Source organism: Schistocerca cancellata, chromosome 2, assembly GCF_023864275.1.
Source record: "Schistocerca cancellata isolate TAMUIC-IGC-003103 chromosome 2, iqSchCanc2.1, whole genome shotgun sequence".
Taxonomy (NCBI): domain Eukaryota; kingdom Metazoa; phylum Arthropoda; class Insecta; order Orthoptera; family Acrididae; genus Schistocerca; species Schistocerca cancellata.
In genome coordinates this window covers 536,706,083-536,723,683 of record NC_064627.1, presented here as the reverse complement: position 1 = coordinate 536,723,683, position 17,601 = coordinate 536,706,083, and the positions used below count along the sequence as shown (strand labels likewise).

The following is a 17,601-nucleotide window of genomic DNA, read 5'->3' as shown; positions in this document are numbered from 1 at the left end:
CTGCCTCGATACCACTCACATTTATGAAGGACCATTTAACATTTTCACCAGAATGTATCTCACTCGTGTTCACACGCTTGCGTCTACCATAACGACTCTCTCCCATCAATCCGCTGTTTCGTGTGTCCGCCTTCGTTGGGCTCTTTGCACACGGCAGTACCCACACGCAAGGCCACCCAATCCCAACGCTTGTACAGTGGTATACGAATTGGAAAACATTAAAATAAAGAAGCTCCAGTCTCTTATAGTCTCAACAAAACAATTATTAAGCAAGTCAACGTAATAAACAAAATGTGGGTTTAGCTTATTGGCGTTTTGACATGAAATACGCCTACACCTTACATTAAAATGCCATGGCTCCCATAGGTGCGAGCATATGGACATTTTGAAAAATTTCTCACATTTCAAGTCACATACTATATCGTGACAACAGAAAAGACCCACCATTCTTTGAACTTTTTCGATGTCCTCCATCAATCCTACACGGTACGGATTTCATACCGTGCAAAAATACTCTAGCGCAGGACGGACAAGCGTAGTGCAGATAGTCTTTTTAGTAGATCTGTTGAATCTTCTAAGCGTTCTGCCAGTAAGAGACAGTCTTTAGTTCGTGTTCCTCACAATATTTTCTGATTGAGGATTGCAGTTTTAAGTTGCTCATTATTGTGATCCCTAGGTATCTAGTTGAATCGACAAGCTTTACATCTGTTATTTATTGTGCAACAGAAATTTAACGGTTTTTCTTTTAGTACTCTTAAGGAGGGTGCCACGTTTTTTATTGTTCAGGGTAAATTGTCACTTTTTGCACCATACAGCTACCTTGTGTAAATGATTTAGCAGTTCGTATTGATATGCTGACGAATTTACTAGACGGTAAACGACAGTATAACGTGCCGACAATCTAACACAGCTATTCACATTACCTCCAGAATCGTTTATATAGATTAGAAACAGCAGACTATGTCTAACACTTCCTTTGGGAACTCAAGATATCACTTCCGTTTCACCCGATGACATCCCATAAGTTACTACGAAATGTGTCCTTTCTGAGAAGAAATCCAGTGGCACAATTGGGGAGATACTCCATAGGCACGCAATTCGACTAGAAGCCGCCTTTCAAGAACGGTGTCAAAAGCCTTCTGGAAGCCTGAAAATTTGGAATCAGCTTGGGGTTTGCTGTCAATAGCACTCATTACTCCGTGTGAACATAGGGCGAGTTGTGCTTCACAACATTCTCAACATAGAATTATACAGCCATCCGGTTGCACATAACTAGTAGGTACGTTGACCTAGGTTTCGACATCTGTTAGGCGTGTATTCATCACAATGAAATTTTGCTAAATCCTGTAAAATAATACATAGAAAATTAGGTATGACAAAAACACACACAAACCAAGAAGACAATTTTCATGACGTACAACGGTTACTTGCGTAAAATTACATTGATAAAAAGCGATGTCTTACGTACTATTAAAACAGATATTTCTGACGAACAAATCACTGATATAATTCGCTGTCTTCATGAAAAAGTCGGCGGCACTTGTGGTTTAGAAAATAATGACCGTCAGTTTACTTGGACCTCAGTATTGCTGTGGACAACTACAGACTTTCTTTCGGCATTTTTCGAAAAGCCGCTAATACAGATCAAACTGTGCCCGCTAGTTCAGTGCATCTTCATTCCCATAAGAAAGCATTTTGCCATTCATATCGTTTTCTTCGATATATTTCATAATGCTATAAATCGACATATGTTCCAGAATATTACTGCAAACTGATGTGACTCCTGTGTTTCTGTAATTCAGAGCAGTCCTCTAATCGTGTGTCCTTTCTTGTGAATTGATGCGGCATTTGTAGGTAAGGACATTACGTCGAGCAAGCTGTTGTATATGATAATTAAATATGGAGCTATTACATCAGCATACTCCGAAATAAATGTGCTTAATACACAGTCTGGACAGGAAGAGTTGCCTGTATTAAGTGATGTAAGTTTTGTCGCTACACCCAGGGTATCTATTTCTAAGTTACTCATGTTGACAGCTGTTACTGATTTCAGTTCTGGAATATTTACTGCATCCTCTTTGCTGAAGGTATTTCCGAAAACCACATTTAGTAACTCCACTTTAGAGCTGCTGTCATCAGTAACATTACCATTGCTATCGCACAGTGAAGGTATTGATTGTGTGGTGCCGCTGGTGTACCAGAATCTTTTCGGATTGTCTGCCAGATTTCGGAACAGAATTTCGTTGTGGAAACTATTAAAAGCATCCCTCATTGAAATTGGAGTTAGATTTCGTGCTTCTGTCAAACTTGAGCGCTTTGAGACTTTCTTTTTGTTTTCGCGTGCTTTTTCGTTGTTTCTGCAACTGTGTCCTGGCCTGTTCTGTGTACCAAGGGTTTCTGTTTCGTCTCTTATTAATTTACTTGGTATGAAACACTCAGATGCCACCAAAAACGTTTCTTTGAATTTAAACCACATGTGGTCTACGCTTACATAGCATTTAGGTATACAGGTATTTTGCGTTTATTTGTAATGGATTTGGGTGAGAGGCGGTATTCAGTCTCGCTACAATGATTCTGTGATCACTAACCCCTGTATTCATCATGACGGTCTGTTTGCTGTGAGCTGTTGATTGCCAAGAGGTCTAGTGTGTTACAGTAACCATTTACACTTAAAGTGGTTTCCTGAGCTAATAGCTCACAATTTTGGAGAAAGCGTTTAGTACAATTTTGGACGATGTTTTATGTCTGCCATCGACTTTATTGAAGTATTTTCGACAGCATGTCGGGGACAGAGTGAAGTCACCTCCAAATTTAATTTTATGAGACAGATACCTATTCGAAATGACTTAGATTTTCCTTGAACCTTACAGCAACTGCATCATATGAATGTCGGGGTCGATAAAAAGAACTAATTATTAATTTTTCTGGTTGCCAGGTATAACGTCTAGCTATAATGCCCGGCAGCAAATATCTACTTCAATTTTTACTAAAAGTTGAACCATTTCTAACAGCAACGAAGACGGTACCACCATGTGAATTTACTCTATCCTTTCTGAACACCTTTGGCCAGCGGCCTTGCCCCAGTGACAATATCGTTTCCGTCAGGTTAAACGATGTCGGGCTTGGTTAACACTTGGACGGGAGACTGTCCAGGTCTGCCGAGCGCTGATGCCAAGCGGGATGCACTCAACCTCGTGGGCCAAATTGAGGAGCTACTTAATCGACAAGCAGCCACTCGGGTTTCTTAAACTGACAACAGCTGGAAGAGCGGTGTGCTGACCACATGCCACTCCGTATCAGCGTACAGTGACGCCTATGGGCTGAGAATGACATGGCGGTCGTTTGGTGCCGTTGAGCCTTCAAGGCCTGTCCAGACAGAGTTTAATTTCTGAATACCTCTAGGTTCTTGGTAAAAATTTTGTCCGAACTTACCTCTGGCTTCCAGATGTCATTGTCCATAACGAGTACTGCTTTAGTCCTTCCTATAAGCGCTTGGAACTCTGATTCTTTGTCAACACACCCACGACAATTTAAAAATATAATACCAATGTTTCCTAGGTCTACCTTCCTGCAGCATTTGACCTGAAGCCTTTGAGACTGAACGTTTTTACACTTCTGCAACCCTCTAACCTAAAAGACAGCCCAGTCCATTTCGCCCACTATCTGCTACCCACATAGCCATCTCATCTGTGTAGTCGACTCCTGATCTACGAAGCAGATTCAGACACCCCTGCAGCCTACAACGCAAGTCAAGGGATCTGCAGCAAACCCAGTTGCAGAGCGGTATGAGCCTTCATTCCTGTCAGTGTTGCTACGTTATGGTGATGTCCCCCTTCATCTTGCAAGCAAGACCAACTGTCTGTAGCTTTTCAGACAGCTGCAGGAAGAGGAAATATCTTCTGTTCCAAAGTGACACACATCTTTAATACAAAAATGAGCTACCACCTCCAGTTCCCTGCACCCTATGGTCTTCATGGCATCAGATAGGACCCGTTTCACATCTAGGATGACTCCCCCCTGTGTGTATACAGAGTGCACACTGCGGTTCTTCCCCTCCTTTGCATCCAATGGCCTAGGAAGCCCTATGCACCTAACATTGGAGCTCCCAATGACCAATAATCCCGTCCTCTGTGAGTGCCTCGAGTTTGCAGAACAAGAGACTACTGCTGAAGCGACTGAATCTGGCTCAAGATCTTTTATCAGCCTCAGACAGCGCCTCAAACCTGTTCGTCAGAAAGTCCTTTCAGTTAGTCCCCTTGAATTTCTTTTGCTGCCTGACACAGTTTTAAAAGACCTTCCACTCGAGCACAGGTGAGGGGTCAACTTCAGAGTGGACCGTAACTGGGCTGACCACATTAGTGGACCAATCGAGGAACATGTGAGACGTGCTAAACGTACCTTGGATCCCCCCCTCCCAGTGATGCCTCAATCTGCGTGACCGAAGACAAAACCACATGGAACTGTGAGCAAAGGGTAACCAACTCACCTGCGTCCGAACGCAGGATTCACAATGCATCTACAGCATAAAACATATTTTATACAGCTGAATTAGCTCCCATTTGAATGGTTAAATATCACAAATAATCCTGTGCAGGAGATGTAAGTAATGAGTGGTCACACCTGCATACAAGAAGGGTTTTCATATGGGTGCAAATATTCAGTGTCTAATTGAATACAAAAAAACCTGATGTAATTGCATCTAAAGCTGACCAGAGTTGATTTCCGCGAGAGTATACATCCCGTTCTGTTACACGGCACCTGTTACCATATAAACCCAACTCATTATCAGTGTGTGCTTTAGAAATCGTTTTACACCCATGTAAAATGCTAGCGTATAGTTCGGTATAAAAGTGATTTGTATGGGACAGAGCAGCTGTAACATAATTGACATGTAGGAAGTTAGTAAAAGGACTCAGACTAAGCCAAGAGAATTGCTGAAACATATCATTTTTCTTACGAAACTAAAATTTCCAGACAAGGCGAAAAACTTGGCGAATATGTTTGTGGTTTGATGATATGCAATGGTTCTCTCGGGCATGAGAAGTATGCCTGATACCGTATAAATTGCCATTATTTCGAATATGTATTATATAATCGTGGACATGGATGGAAAAAAAAAACCATCGACTTTTTTAGCCGAGGTCACTAACGCGTTTACTGTGTTGGTCGACCCAAGACAGAAATTTCTAATCTCGTTGCTGGGAGTAATTTTTATTGTCAGTATTTGGCTAACGTGGGAGGAAGATGGTGCTGTTAAGTTACTGATCTCTAGACATACAAATTCCAAATCTGCCTGCAGTGTTTAGTGTAGTGAGGGCAGGTGTATATGTTAATTCGAAGAAAGAACAAAGATGTGGGTTTAAAGTCCCTGCGTAAACGATGTTATTAAGGATGGAGCACGTATACGAATCGATGGAAGGTGCGAACGGGAATTGACGACTGCCTTTCAAACGAACGATCCAGATATTTGCCTTAAGCTATTCGGGAGAATCATAGAAAACCTAGATGTAGGTGGCTGGACTGAGATTTGAAGCACCGTTCTCCAGAATAAGAGTCCAGGTTCTTTCCAGTTCACCACCCGACCCGTGTGCCTGTCCGTCCTTCGAATGCAAGCGTTAAATTCGACGACCCCTATTGGAGAGAAGCAGGCATGTGCTGATACCATCATCCTTCGCTACCATCGCCGTCAACAACACAAACGTGACAATACGGCTAATACGCATTCATAGTGTGCCTCTTTGTAAGTTAGACAAGTCATGTCAGACACACAATACGCAGTATTGATGTCCAGTAGAAACGCTTACAAAAGACATTATGCCACGAGAGAGTGAGCACTGAAAATTTAGTTATCCATGATAATCGTCGTGAGTTCTGCAGTTGTGAATTAAATTGCTTGAAGAAATACAGCAACCAGATACTTTTTGTGCATTTTTATTTGTGCCAAGACATTTTGGGCTTTCTTAAACTGACGTCACATATTTCTAATTTTTTTGTCTTTAGTAATACAACGTTTTTGTCCACTGGATTTTGAACACTGCAGCAGCCCCGTGCAAAATGACAAAACGTTTTGTTACCCTATTTGGCGAGCTGTAGATATATGTTTAATTAATATTTAAGTGAACTTATTTTTTCTGTAACACATGGCTTCTATTTCGCATTTATATGCATAACACACACATTTTCACCTTCATTGATCAAGTGATGTAGGCAGCATTCGCCATGCGGCCGACTCGTCCATTCGTCTGTATCGGAAATTATTAAAAAAAATAAGTTACAATTTTCTTATGCTTTCCAAAACTACTTCTGATTCCAGCTCTGATTATACACATATAACACTTCATACGTGACTCTGCATGACAAAAAATTGCATGGTATCATGTTCCTTGCTTAATATGCAATGTCTGCAATGTAATAAATAACGCTAGGTAACTTTGGAGATTATTAGCAACTAACAGGAATATTTATCTAGTTTGTATAGTAGTGCGTGGCTAGCATTAACAGAATGACAAATAACTTAGACTGTTCGAAAAATAATATGGCCCTTTTTATATAAGATATAATATTACATATTTCATACACAGTGAATAAAATGACATACTGGAACTGAATTTTATAAAAATACAGCAGAAAGTAAATGACATACATTATACAGGGTGATTTTTTTCCACCGTGTACAAACTCTAGGGATTGATCGATGAGAGGACACGGACCAAAAAAGTCTAATGAACTTTATCCGGAAATGCATGGTTTCCATGCTAGAGATCATTTATTCAATCGTACTTTGCGCTGTACCATGCCGTCACAGTTACAGTAGGCGTTAAAAATGGTTTCCATGTGCCTCTACGCAAGCGTGTACGCGTCGTAGCATTTCTGTTCAAACGTTCACATCGGACAGGCTGCATCCAAACAGTGTCCAAGGCAGCATGAATACACTGCTACAGTGGCTGCACATCTGGAATGGGCTCTGCGTACACGATACTCTTGAGATGGCCTCATAACCAGAAATCGCACGGGTTGAGATCCGGTGAACGAGCAGGCCATGAAACTAGGCCCCCTCATCCGATCCATCGACCAGCGAAGACACCACTGAGATGCAACCGGACGTTAACGGCGAAGTGGGCTGGGACACCATCGTGTAGCAGCCACATAACCGTTCGAATCATCAGTGGCTCTTCTTCCAGTAGGGGAGGCAAACTCATCCGCAAGAAACACCAATAGTTCCGCATGTTATGCAACGTGGAAGGAAGACTGGTCCCAAAATACCGTCGTCCATTATTTTGGCACACACGTTCCGGCTGCACCAATGCTGGTGATTCACTATCACCATACCGTGCGGTTTCTGTATACTATCGCACAGATTGTTATGAAAGTTGAAGATACCATTTTGTGTGAAGATGCCCTCATCGATTAGCGGGATGGATTACACAAATCCCGGAATTGTGGTTGCCTGGTGAAGAAACCAGTGACAAAACTGTCCCCGACGTGGAAGGTCTGCCGTTAATAAGCCCTGCACACGCTGTAAGTGATAACAATAGTAACAATTGTCATGGAAAATGTTCCACACGGTCGTCTGGCTTACCCTGTACTGGTGGGCAAACTGCCTGGTACCGACACGGCGCCGCTGTCGGGGTGGCCGAGCGGTTCTAGGCGCTACAGTCTGGAACCGCGCGACCGCTACGGTCGCAGTTTCGAATCCTGCCTCGGGAATGGATGTGTGTGATGTCCTTAGGTTAGTTAGGTTTAAGTAGTTCTAAGTTCTAGGGGACTGATGACCTTAGAAGTTAAGTCCCATAGCGCTCAGAGCCATTTGAACCGACACGGCGGTGTTAATCACATTTTCCTCAAAGTCTGATGTCCGAACATTTCCGTTACGTCCTTCATGATTTCCTGATTCCTGAAACGACCCCGTCTGATAAAAGGTGAAACACTGTTGCAAACATTGAATGCTGTGGTTGTTGTCGGCTGGAATAGGTCTCCTGATACAACCTTGCTGCCGTCGCCCGTTGCCATTTGCCTTTCCGTAAGTAAGCACCATGTCAGCAAACTCTCGATTCGAATATGGAACCATTGTGTACAACACCGTATCACGTCGACTACAAGGTGAATTAGCAAGAGTAGTGATTCAGACACAACATTACCAATTACTATGGCAGGATAGGGCGCTAGGGCTTGACGTATGAGGCACAGTACCACCCCCTAGGAGGGGGTATTAGACCACAGCCTCTGTAACAATGTATGATTGAATAAATGGTCTCGAACATGGAAACCATGTATTTCCTGACATAAGTTCATTACACCTTTTCTGTTCCGTATCCTCTCATCCACCAATATCTATAGTTTGAAGACGATGGAAAAGTCACCCTGTATACAATTACAAAACTGTCACTTTGCTTCATTGTGAATTAAGATTTTTTTCTTTAGTCAGTTCACCCTTGGCGTTGTGTTGCAGGAATCCTGCTGGCTCTCACGAACATGATATGTGTGACACCGGGTTTCATCTCGCCAATCATGGTGGGCCATCTTACGTACCAGGATGTAAGTACAATTGGTTGTAAGAACAGATTACTGTATTTATTCTGTAATTGAAATCTGCAAATTTAGGGCCTCGAGCGTATCTTTTTACATCGAACGGGAGGTCTTGCACTTCACAATGTCGACAACTGTTTGCATGTTCCGTGGATCCTAACTGCGATGTCTCTCACTTTCCGCAATTCTTCTTTGGTGGCAGGAAGAATGGACAAGTAGATACGATTTAAGATGTTTGAACTTATATTTATTATATGTTAGGCGTTTCAGGTCACAAGATAAGAGATCAAAGATTTTTTATCGCTGAATAGTTCATTTATTCTAGAATACTAAGGCTAAATGATGGACAGCGTTCCATTATTTTATGTAGTGTATAATTATTTAGGGTGTTAAACAATTCCTATTACAGAGTGCTAGGAACTGTAGAGGGGAGTTAGTATACGAAGTTTTGATAAGGAGCCCTTGTCCAAAAAAGTCTTGTTTGGCTGTAAAATACGTTAGAACATCGGATCACTTTCAAATCTCCCACTTCACGGTACGCACACAGCGGAGACAACGAACTTTAATTTGTTTGACCAACAGCACCCCATGGCAGAGACAACGTTTCGAATACTCGACGTCGGGTTCTCTTGTACTCAGCCCTCGTAGTTGCAACGTACCAGTTTCTCGCAGCGTTGTTATAGTATGATGAAAACGGTGTGTGATGTCAGGATCACAACAGTGACTGACGGCGGCACCGTCTTCTCAGTTTGTCGGCGTACCGTGAAGTGAGAGATCTGAGAATGAACCTATCCTCAAATTTATTTTATGTCCAGACAGCATGTTTCTCGACGTTGATTAGTTATCAAAACTTTATCTACTAAGTGTCCTGAGTGGCCCCCCTTCTAACAGCCGTGTACCGCAAGTCTCTAGAGGAACGGAAAGTTCCAAATGATTGGAAAAGAGCATAGGTAGGCCCGGTCTTCAAGAAGGGTCGTCGAGCAGATGCGCAAAACTATAGATCTATATCTCTGACGTCGATCTGTTGTAGAATTTTAGAACATGTTTTTTGCTCGCGTATCATGTCATTTCTGGAAACCCAGAATCTACTCTGTAGGAATCAACATGGATTCCGCAAACAGCGATCGTGTGAGACCCAACTCGCTTTATTTGTTCATGAGACCCAGGAAATATTAGATACAGGCTCTCAGGTAGATGCTATTTTCCTTGACTTCCGGAAGGCGTTCGATACAGTTCCGCACTGTCGCCTGATAAACAAAGTAAGAGCCTAAGGAATATCGGACCGCTGTGTGGCTAGATTGAAGAACACAGCTTGTTGTTCTCAATGGAGAGACGTCTACAGACGTTAAAGTAACCTTTGGCGTGCCACAGGGGAGTGTTATGGGACCATTGCTTTTCACAATATATATAAATGACCTAGTAGATAGTGTCGGAAGTTCCATGCGGCTTTTCGCGGATAATGCTGTAGTATACAGAGAGGTTGCAGCATTAGAAAATTGTAGCGAAATGCAGGAAGATCTGCAGCGGATAGGCACTTGGTGCAGGGAGTGGCAACTGACCCTTAACATAGACAAATGTAATGTATTGCGAATACATAGAAAGAAGGGTCTTTTATTGTATGATTATATGATAGCGGAACAAACACTGGTAGCAGTTACTTCTATAAAATATGCATGCGGAACGATTTGAAGTGGAATGATAATATAAAATTAATTGTTGGTAAGGCGGGTACCAGGTTGAGATTCACTGGGAGAGACCTTAGTAAATGTAGTCCATCAACAAAGGAGGCGGCTTACAAAACACTCGTTCGACCTATACTTGAGTATTGCTCATCAGTGTGGGATCCGTACCAGATCGAGTTGACGGAGGAGATAGATAAGATCAAAAGAAGAGCGGCGCGTTTCGTCACAGGGTTATTTGGTAACCGTGATAGCGTTACGGAGATGTTTAACAAACTCAAGTGGCAGACTCTGCAAGAGAGGCGCTCTGCATCGCTGTGTAGCTTGCTCGCCAGGTTTCGAGAGGGTGCGTTTCTGGATGAGGTATCGAATATATTGCTTCCCCCTACTTAAACCACCCGAGGAGATCACGAATGTAAAATTAAAGAGATTCGAGCGCGCACGGAGGCTTTCCGGCAGTCGTTCTTCCCGCGAACCATACGCGACTGGAACAGGAAAGGGAGGTAATGACAGTGGCACGTAAAGTGCCCTCCGCCACACACCGTTGGGTGGCTTTCGGAGTATAAATGTAGATGTAGATGGAGAACCTGTGATACGAATGTTGAAACACCCTTTATATACAGTGTGGTGACAAGAGTGACGGCATACCACCCAATATCGTGTTGGACTTAGTTTTGTCGGGCGTAGTGCAGCAACTCGACGTGTCATGGACTCAACAAGTCGTTGAAAGTCCCCTACAGAAATATTGAGCTATGCTCCCTCTAAAGCCGTCCATAATTGTGGTAGCGTTGCCGGTGTGCACGATTATGTCTCATAAACGATCAATGGGATTCGTGTCGAGCGATGCCAGTGGCCAAATTATTCGCTCGATTTGTCCAGAATGTTCTTCGAACCAATCTCGAACAACTGCGGCCTGACGAAAAGGCGCATTTTCATGGGAATACGAAGTCTGTGAATGGCTGCAGTTGGTCTCCAAGTAGCCGAACGTAATCATTTCCAGTCAATAATCGATTCAGTTGTACCATGTAAACACAGCCATCACCATTATGGAGCCGCCACAAGCTCACGCAGTGTCTTGACAACTTGGGTGCATGGCTTCACGGGGTCTACGCCACACTCGAACCCTACAATCAGCTCTTACCAAATGAAATCGGGTCTCATCTGACCAGACCACCGTTTTCCAGTCGTCTAGAGGAGAGGTGCTGCAGGCGATGTCCTGCTGTTAGCAAAGATAACCCCGTCCATCGTCTGCTGCCACAGGCCATTAACTCCAAATTTCGCGCACTATCCTAACTGAAATGTTCGTCGTACGTCCGAGATTGATTTATGCGGTTACTTCAAGCAGTGTTGCTTGTCTGTTACCACTGACAACTCTACCCAAACGCCACTGCTCTCTGTCGTTTGTGAACATCGGCGGCCGTTGCGTTGTTCGTGGTGAGATGTATGCCTGAAATTTGGTATTCTCTGTACATCCTTGTCACTGTGGATCTCGGAATGTTGAATTCCCTAACGATTTCCTAAATGGAAAGTCGCATGCATGTAACTCCAACTATCATTCCACGTTCAGAGTCCGTTAATTCCCGTCCTCTGGCCATAATCATGTCGGAACCTTTTCACATGAATCACCTGGCTACAAATGACAGCTCCGCCAATGCACTAGCTTTGTATACCTTGTGTACGTAATACTACCGCTATCTGTATGTGTGCATATCATTGTCCAATGACATTTGTTATCTCTGTGTAGTGTGGTCATCTCGGAAGGCATCAGGCCAAGAGAGAGAGAGAGAGAGAGAGAGAGAGAGAGAGAGAGAGAGAGAGGAAGGAGGAGGAGGATATTGGTGTTTAACGTCCCGTCGACAACGAGGTCAGAGAGAGAGAGGATCAACTTATACGTGAGGGCAGAGAAGGGGTAGTTGGGAGATACGTCCCATGCTGCCAAACACTAAGAAGTGTTCTTACCGACAACAGTGAATAAAACTGTATTGGCCACATAGTCCTGAAAAGACCAGCCATTTACCATTAGTCACTGCAAGGCAGAAGGGGACGAAATCTCATTGAATGCAGGCTGTTTGTAAAGGTGGGTAGTCGGAACGGTTGAATACTGAGCCGCTTTCTGATGCGAGGAGCCCGATAGTGTATACTTGGTGTTTATAAATTAGTTATGCAAAATAAACCTTCGATTGGGAAAAGGATAAATAACTTACAGAAATGTTTGATAGAGCACAGAATGCAGAATGTCTTCAAATATTATTCGCGCCTAACGGTGTTAGTTCCCGACGATTCCGCTAAGTGGTATGCGTGAATGGGTTATTTCTACAGTAAGCATGCAGTCGTATAACGGTGCAGAGCGTACGCAGTGAATCCAAATCCGCTAATACGTTTCAGAGACTAAGTATCGCAAGGTACCACCTCGGAGACAAGCTGTTATTCATTGGTACAATTGTTTGCAACATGTACGGGACTCGCCTAAGGTAAATGTTTTTGCGCCGTAAGTTGTAGCAAGATTTACAGTACTTTCTTTCTTGCTGAGTCAACTGTAACAGCTATACCGTACCTCGACATGTTTGACCATTATCTAATGCCTCAAGTACAACAGCATATGGGTACAGAATTTATTTTCCAACAAGATGACGCGCCACCACATTATCATCATGTAGCTGTCGCGTATCTCCGTAGGAATGTGCCGACTTGGACTGGACATGGTGGAACAAAATCTTGGCCACCATGACCACCCGATTTAACCCCAATGAACTTCTGAGTATTGGGTCAAAGACAGAGTGTTCGTTCATCCGCTTCTTGGACACGTCGAGGAACTGCGACTTCGAACAAAACTAGCAGTTCCCATCATACATCAAGATTTGCTCCATAGGATTTAATTTGTTTGCCTGCATGAACATTTGAACCTTGCGTGTCTCGCCCCAGTCACTTGATACCAACTGCGAAAATGTGGTGCGACCCTCCTCCCACACCCCTCCAAACTATCCATCTGTTTGGTAGTATCATCCAGTGCAACTCCACCAGTGTTACGTAAAACGTGGTCGTGGCCCATCACGCATTAACCACATGTTTCTTCTTATCTGTAGGCTTACATCCTGTAGCAGATCTGCGAAAATCTTTGATGATGGCACTTGTTAGACAAGCTGGATGAGTGTACGAACCTGCCAGACTCTCACCTACAACCCGAACCCATATATTAACCTCCAACACGTTAACTGACACCTCAGGATCTTCATCTTCACACAAACGATGGTTGTGAAAATTTGCTGTATCGTGTCGTTACAATGCAGCCTCAGCTGCAAACAAGGCGGAAGAAATAAGAGGTTGGCAGTCAGTGTAACAAACAATGGACAAAAGTCCTCTCTGGCCGGTGAAGGACGACGTACTCGTTGAAGATGACATCTATAAGGGGTAGTTATATAGACGTCTAAGCAAATCATCCAGACCGGCATGTCACAGCTACAATATTTCCTCTGCCGCCTAAAACGTATTGGTACGGCACTCCATAAGTGGGCAGAACCATTTTGCTTTGTCCCCTGAGGCGGCGTGCTTTGGTTCTGTGGCGCGGGGATTTCAGTGTGCACCACACTTGCAGACAAGTGTCTACCAACGATCTGTACATTAATTACATAACTTTTTTTCTCAAGCCAATGGCCTTGCCGCAGTGGTAACAACGGTTCCCGTCAGATCACTGAAGTCAAGCGCCGTTGGGCTTGACTAGGAGTTGGATGGCTCACCGTCCGGGCTTGCCGACTGCTGTTGCCAAGCGCGGTTCACTCAGCCCGAGGCCAATTGAGGAGCTGCTTGACTGAAGAGCAGTGGCACCCACCGGTCATGAAACGGACTACGGCCGCGAGAGTGGTATGCTGAGCACATGCACCTCCGTATCCGCATCTGGTGACGCCTAAGGGTTGAGGATGACACGGCGGCTGGTCGGTACTGTTGGGCCTTCAAGGCCTGTTCTGACGGTGTTTTTTTTTTCAGAGTAATAATTAAACATTTTCTTTTACTCCTCGCAAGTTCCATCATGTCTGTCTGTTATCGACATTGATACTGACAACCTATCGGTCGCAGAGATTCCAAGACTTTTGAGAATGTTTTAGTTTCCAGTCCGAAGCCGTATAACAAATGATAAAAGAAATTTTTTTCCTTGTGATATAATCACAAATTAATCATTTTCTGATCTTTTCACTTTCCTTCTAATGTGAAACCTTTCTCTTTGCGAAATTTCATGATTCTAAGTCAACGGGAAGTACCGTATAGGTTTTGATAAGTGAGCTTCAGAGTATGAAAATCTGTGGCATAAATGGTTGTATCTTTTGTTTGAACTCACTTAGAAGCTAACGTTTATTATGCCTCGAAGGGACCATAGACCTTAGTATGTGCGACAGATTTCAGCTGGACATGTCTACCTGTTCCTGAGAAAAAGGGCTCGTAACGTACGGATGGACGGGCGGACAAACAGGCAGACAGACTGATAACAAATGACAAAAAAATTTTTGGGGTGATATAATTACAAATTAACAGTTTTGGAATTTTTCGTACACTTGTACTGTGAAACTTTGTTTCTTGCCACATTTCATGATTATAGGTCAAAGGGAAGAATCCTACAGGCTTTGATGATTGAGTTTGGCAGTATCAATATATGTGACATAAATGGCTGTATCTTTTGACTACATTGACTTAGAAGCTAACGTTTATTATGTCGCCAAGGGACCACACAGACCTTAGTATGTGACGTAAATTGCAGCTTGGTACATTAATAGTTTTGAACAGTGGTGCGAACAGACAGACAGACGGGCAACAAAGTGATGCTATGATGGTTCCGTTTCTAGCGATTGAGGTGCGGAACCCTAAAGACTGAGTGAAGGTGTCAACACTAGACTTTCAGGAAAGTCATGTGTCGGCACAGCAATAGTCAACCCCCATCCCCCCCCCCCAAAAAAATGTGTACCACCTCAACACGACCATGCCTAGTGGAGCAGTGTGGCGTTCAAAACAATCTTCGGATTGCTGACAGCTTCACTTACCATCATTTATTATCTATCAAAATGAATTTTCAGTGTGGGTTACAAACTTATGTCGATGGATTGCATCTCTAAACGCGTTCAACATAAATTTTCCCTAACAACCGAAATACGAAGGATTTTTGGCCGAACGTTTACATCGACTTTTTTTCTTGTTTTCAAATGAGAAATCGATCTTCAAGGTTTGTTAATACATTTCACTTGCACCCTGTATACTTACAAGGGCAAACTGTGAAGAAATTTTAACACGATGCTGTTGTTAAAAACAAGAAAAGGAAAAAAAAGTGTCATGAGTCATCCTGCTGCGACAGAAATTTTTTTAAAATTTTTTACTTCAATTATATCACTTTCTGCTGTTAACTATGGGCACTTTTCGAAGTTGTCAAAGACAATGAGAAAATGAATTCAGAAGAAAACATCGTAAAGCCAAGATCACTGGTACAGCATTTATTTCGGTAACCGATTTTGGCTAGACTACGTCACTAATTTCGTATCCGCAGTGGATAGAACCAAGTTGGTATGGTAATAGATTTAAAAATCAAGTATAACAATGTACAAAATTAAATGGCCTTACACTTAAAAAAGCAACATACCTTACACTCTATAGATTCACGTAATATCCTCCATCTTGTTTTAAGATCATTATGATTTCTGATTTAGAATACGCTTTGCATATAATTACCGGTTTTTAAAGCTCCTTTTCCAATTAGCATACTAACAATTACTTCATATTCTTATTCATGTGTTTGTTTTACACAAAACAATTCCAAACTGTACTACCACAGTGCCAACTGCAAGGGGGTAGCCAAATGGAGGGAGGGGGGGCAGGAGATTCAGGCACCCCTCCCCCTATCGCCTAAATGAAATTACTCACGACGTAGTTGCCTTGTTGTGGAATTAAAACATATTTTGATTTTCCATCACATGACGAAAAAGGGTTGCACTTTATCGATAGTCAGCAAGGCCCACAATAGATGTAGACCGTCTATACATCCATAACACTGTAGACTACTGTCCATCCTGATTTTAGCCAAAATCAATTGTTGGTCTCGCTTGAGTTGTTATTTTGTTAATCAACTTGGTTTTTACTTTCAGTTGAATTTAGTGTTAAGTGCTACCGTTTATAATTGTTGTGCTGTGTGCTGCTGTGATAGTTTCTAATTATGGGTAAATTTGTAAGAAGAAAAAAGAGAAAAACCGATTTTGATTCGTGCGCTAACGTGGTGGTAAGCTGGAAATATGTATCCACCATCTTTCTATCTACCTGTACCATCACAGGGGTCGTTATTTGGAGGTTGGCAGAACTTTAGGGTTGTAATATTTCACTATTTCACAAGATAGCGGTGCGGTAAATATCGTTACAGATAACATTAAATTGAAATTAGAGCATAAAAATACATTCGGATTTGTCTGAGTCGCACGGAAATCACGTTGATTAAGAAAAATGTCGTTCTAATGGCGATGGTTGCATTTTCTTACAAAAATTTCTCAATATTTCATCATTAGTAGCCCAAATGGCAAAATATCGCTCGATTTGGTCACCCGAGATATACTCAGTTATGAAAACCAAGAACGAAGGGAACAGGTTTGTGGAGACTGGAAGGAATAAGTGATGATGGTACATTCTGTAGTACGTTTGTTTCTTCGAGATTTTATCAGTGGGTTGCTTGAATTCGTCCGAGTCGACTGCACCATGCATACCTCCCTCTCCCTTTCGTAAAAATCTCTTTATGCTCTTGTAATACTGCAATAACTGAAACGAGCATTTATATGCACAATCAGATCCTAAAATATGCCTGCATTCCTTCACTGTCAAATGACTAAACACGCAGAATTAAAGGAAAAACATGCAATGTCAGAGTGTAGTCTTTTGTTGTGATGGATTTTATTTCATTTCATTTTAAAACAATGTACAACAAACATTTTTTTTCTAAATTCTCCACCGACTTGGGATAAATCTGCGTGTTGAACCGATGAAGTAGCAACACCTGGATTCGGGTGGCGAAATGTCTTGCATACATCTGCAGGGAATCTTGAAAATGGTCTTCAGTGGCTTCCCATTTTCAAGTTACGCAAATGCCGGTTTCGGTCTCTTACCATAGGCCACAACCAATTCCTTCCGAATGCCTCTCTTTAGTGAGGGGTTCCAATCCCCTTAAAGACGCAGCCCCTCTGCTTAAAGGAACAGAGCTACATCGAAGGCAAGCCGAGCATCTCTTTGGAGGCTCCAGTCACTAAAAGCCATATGAAGAATAATACTCTAAATTCTCATTTAGATTCACGCATTTGTCTGCCAGGACATTATTTAATGCACAAAATGATCTTTCTTACATTGCAAGAAGTGACAGTTGTATACTTAAATCAGGAAATTG

At 42.6% G+C, this 17,601-nt stretch overlaps 1 protein-coding gene across 1 annotated transcript in view; it reads left to right on the top strand.

Moving 5' to 3' along the window:
- The window catches only part of LOC126162085 (putative inorganic phosphate cotransporter), a 217,424-nt gene that overhangs the window by 179,483 nt on the left and 20,340 nt on the right, over positions 1 to 17,601 (top strand). The window contains exon 10 of the mRNA XM_049918359.1: positions 8,450 to 8,535. Coding sequence (XP_049774316.1) covers positions 8,450 to 8,535 — 86 coding nt within the window. The remainder of the gene's footprint in view (positions 1 to 8,449; positions 8,536 to 17,601) is intronic.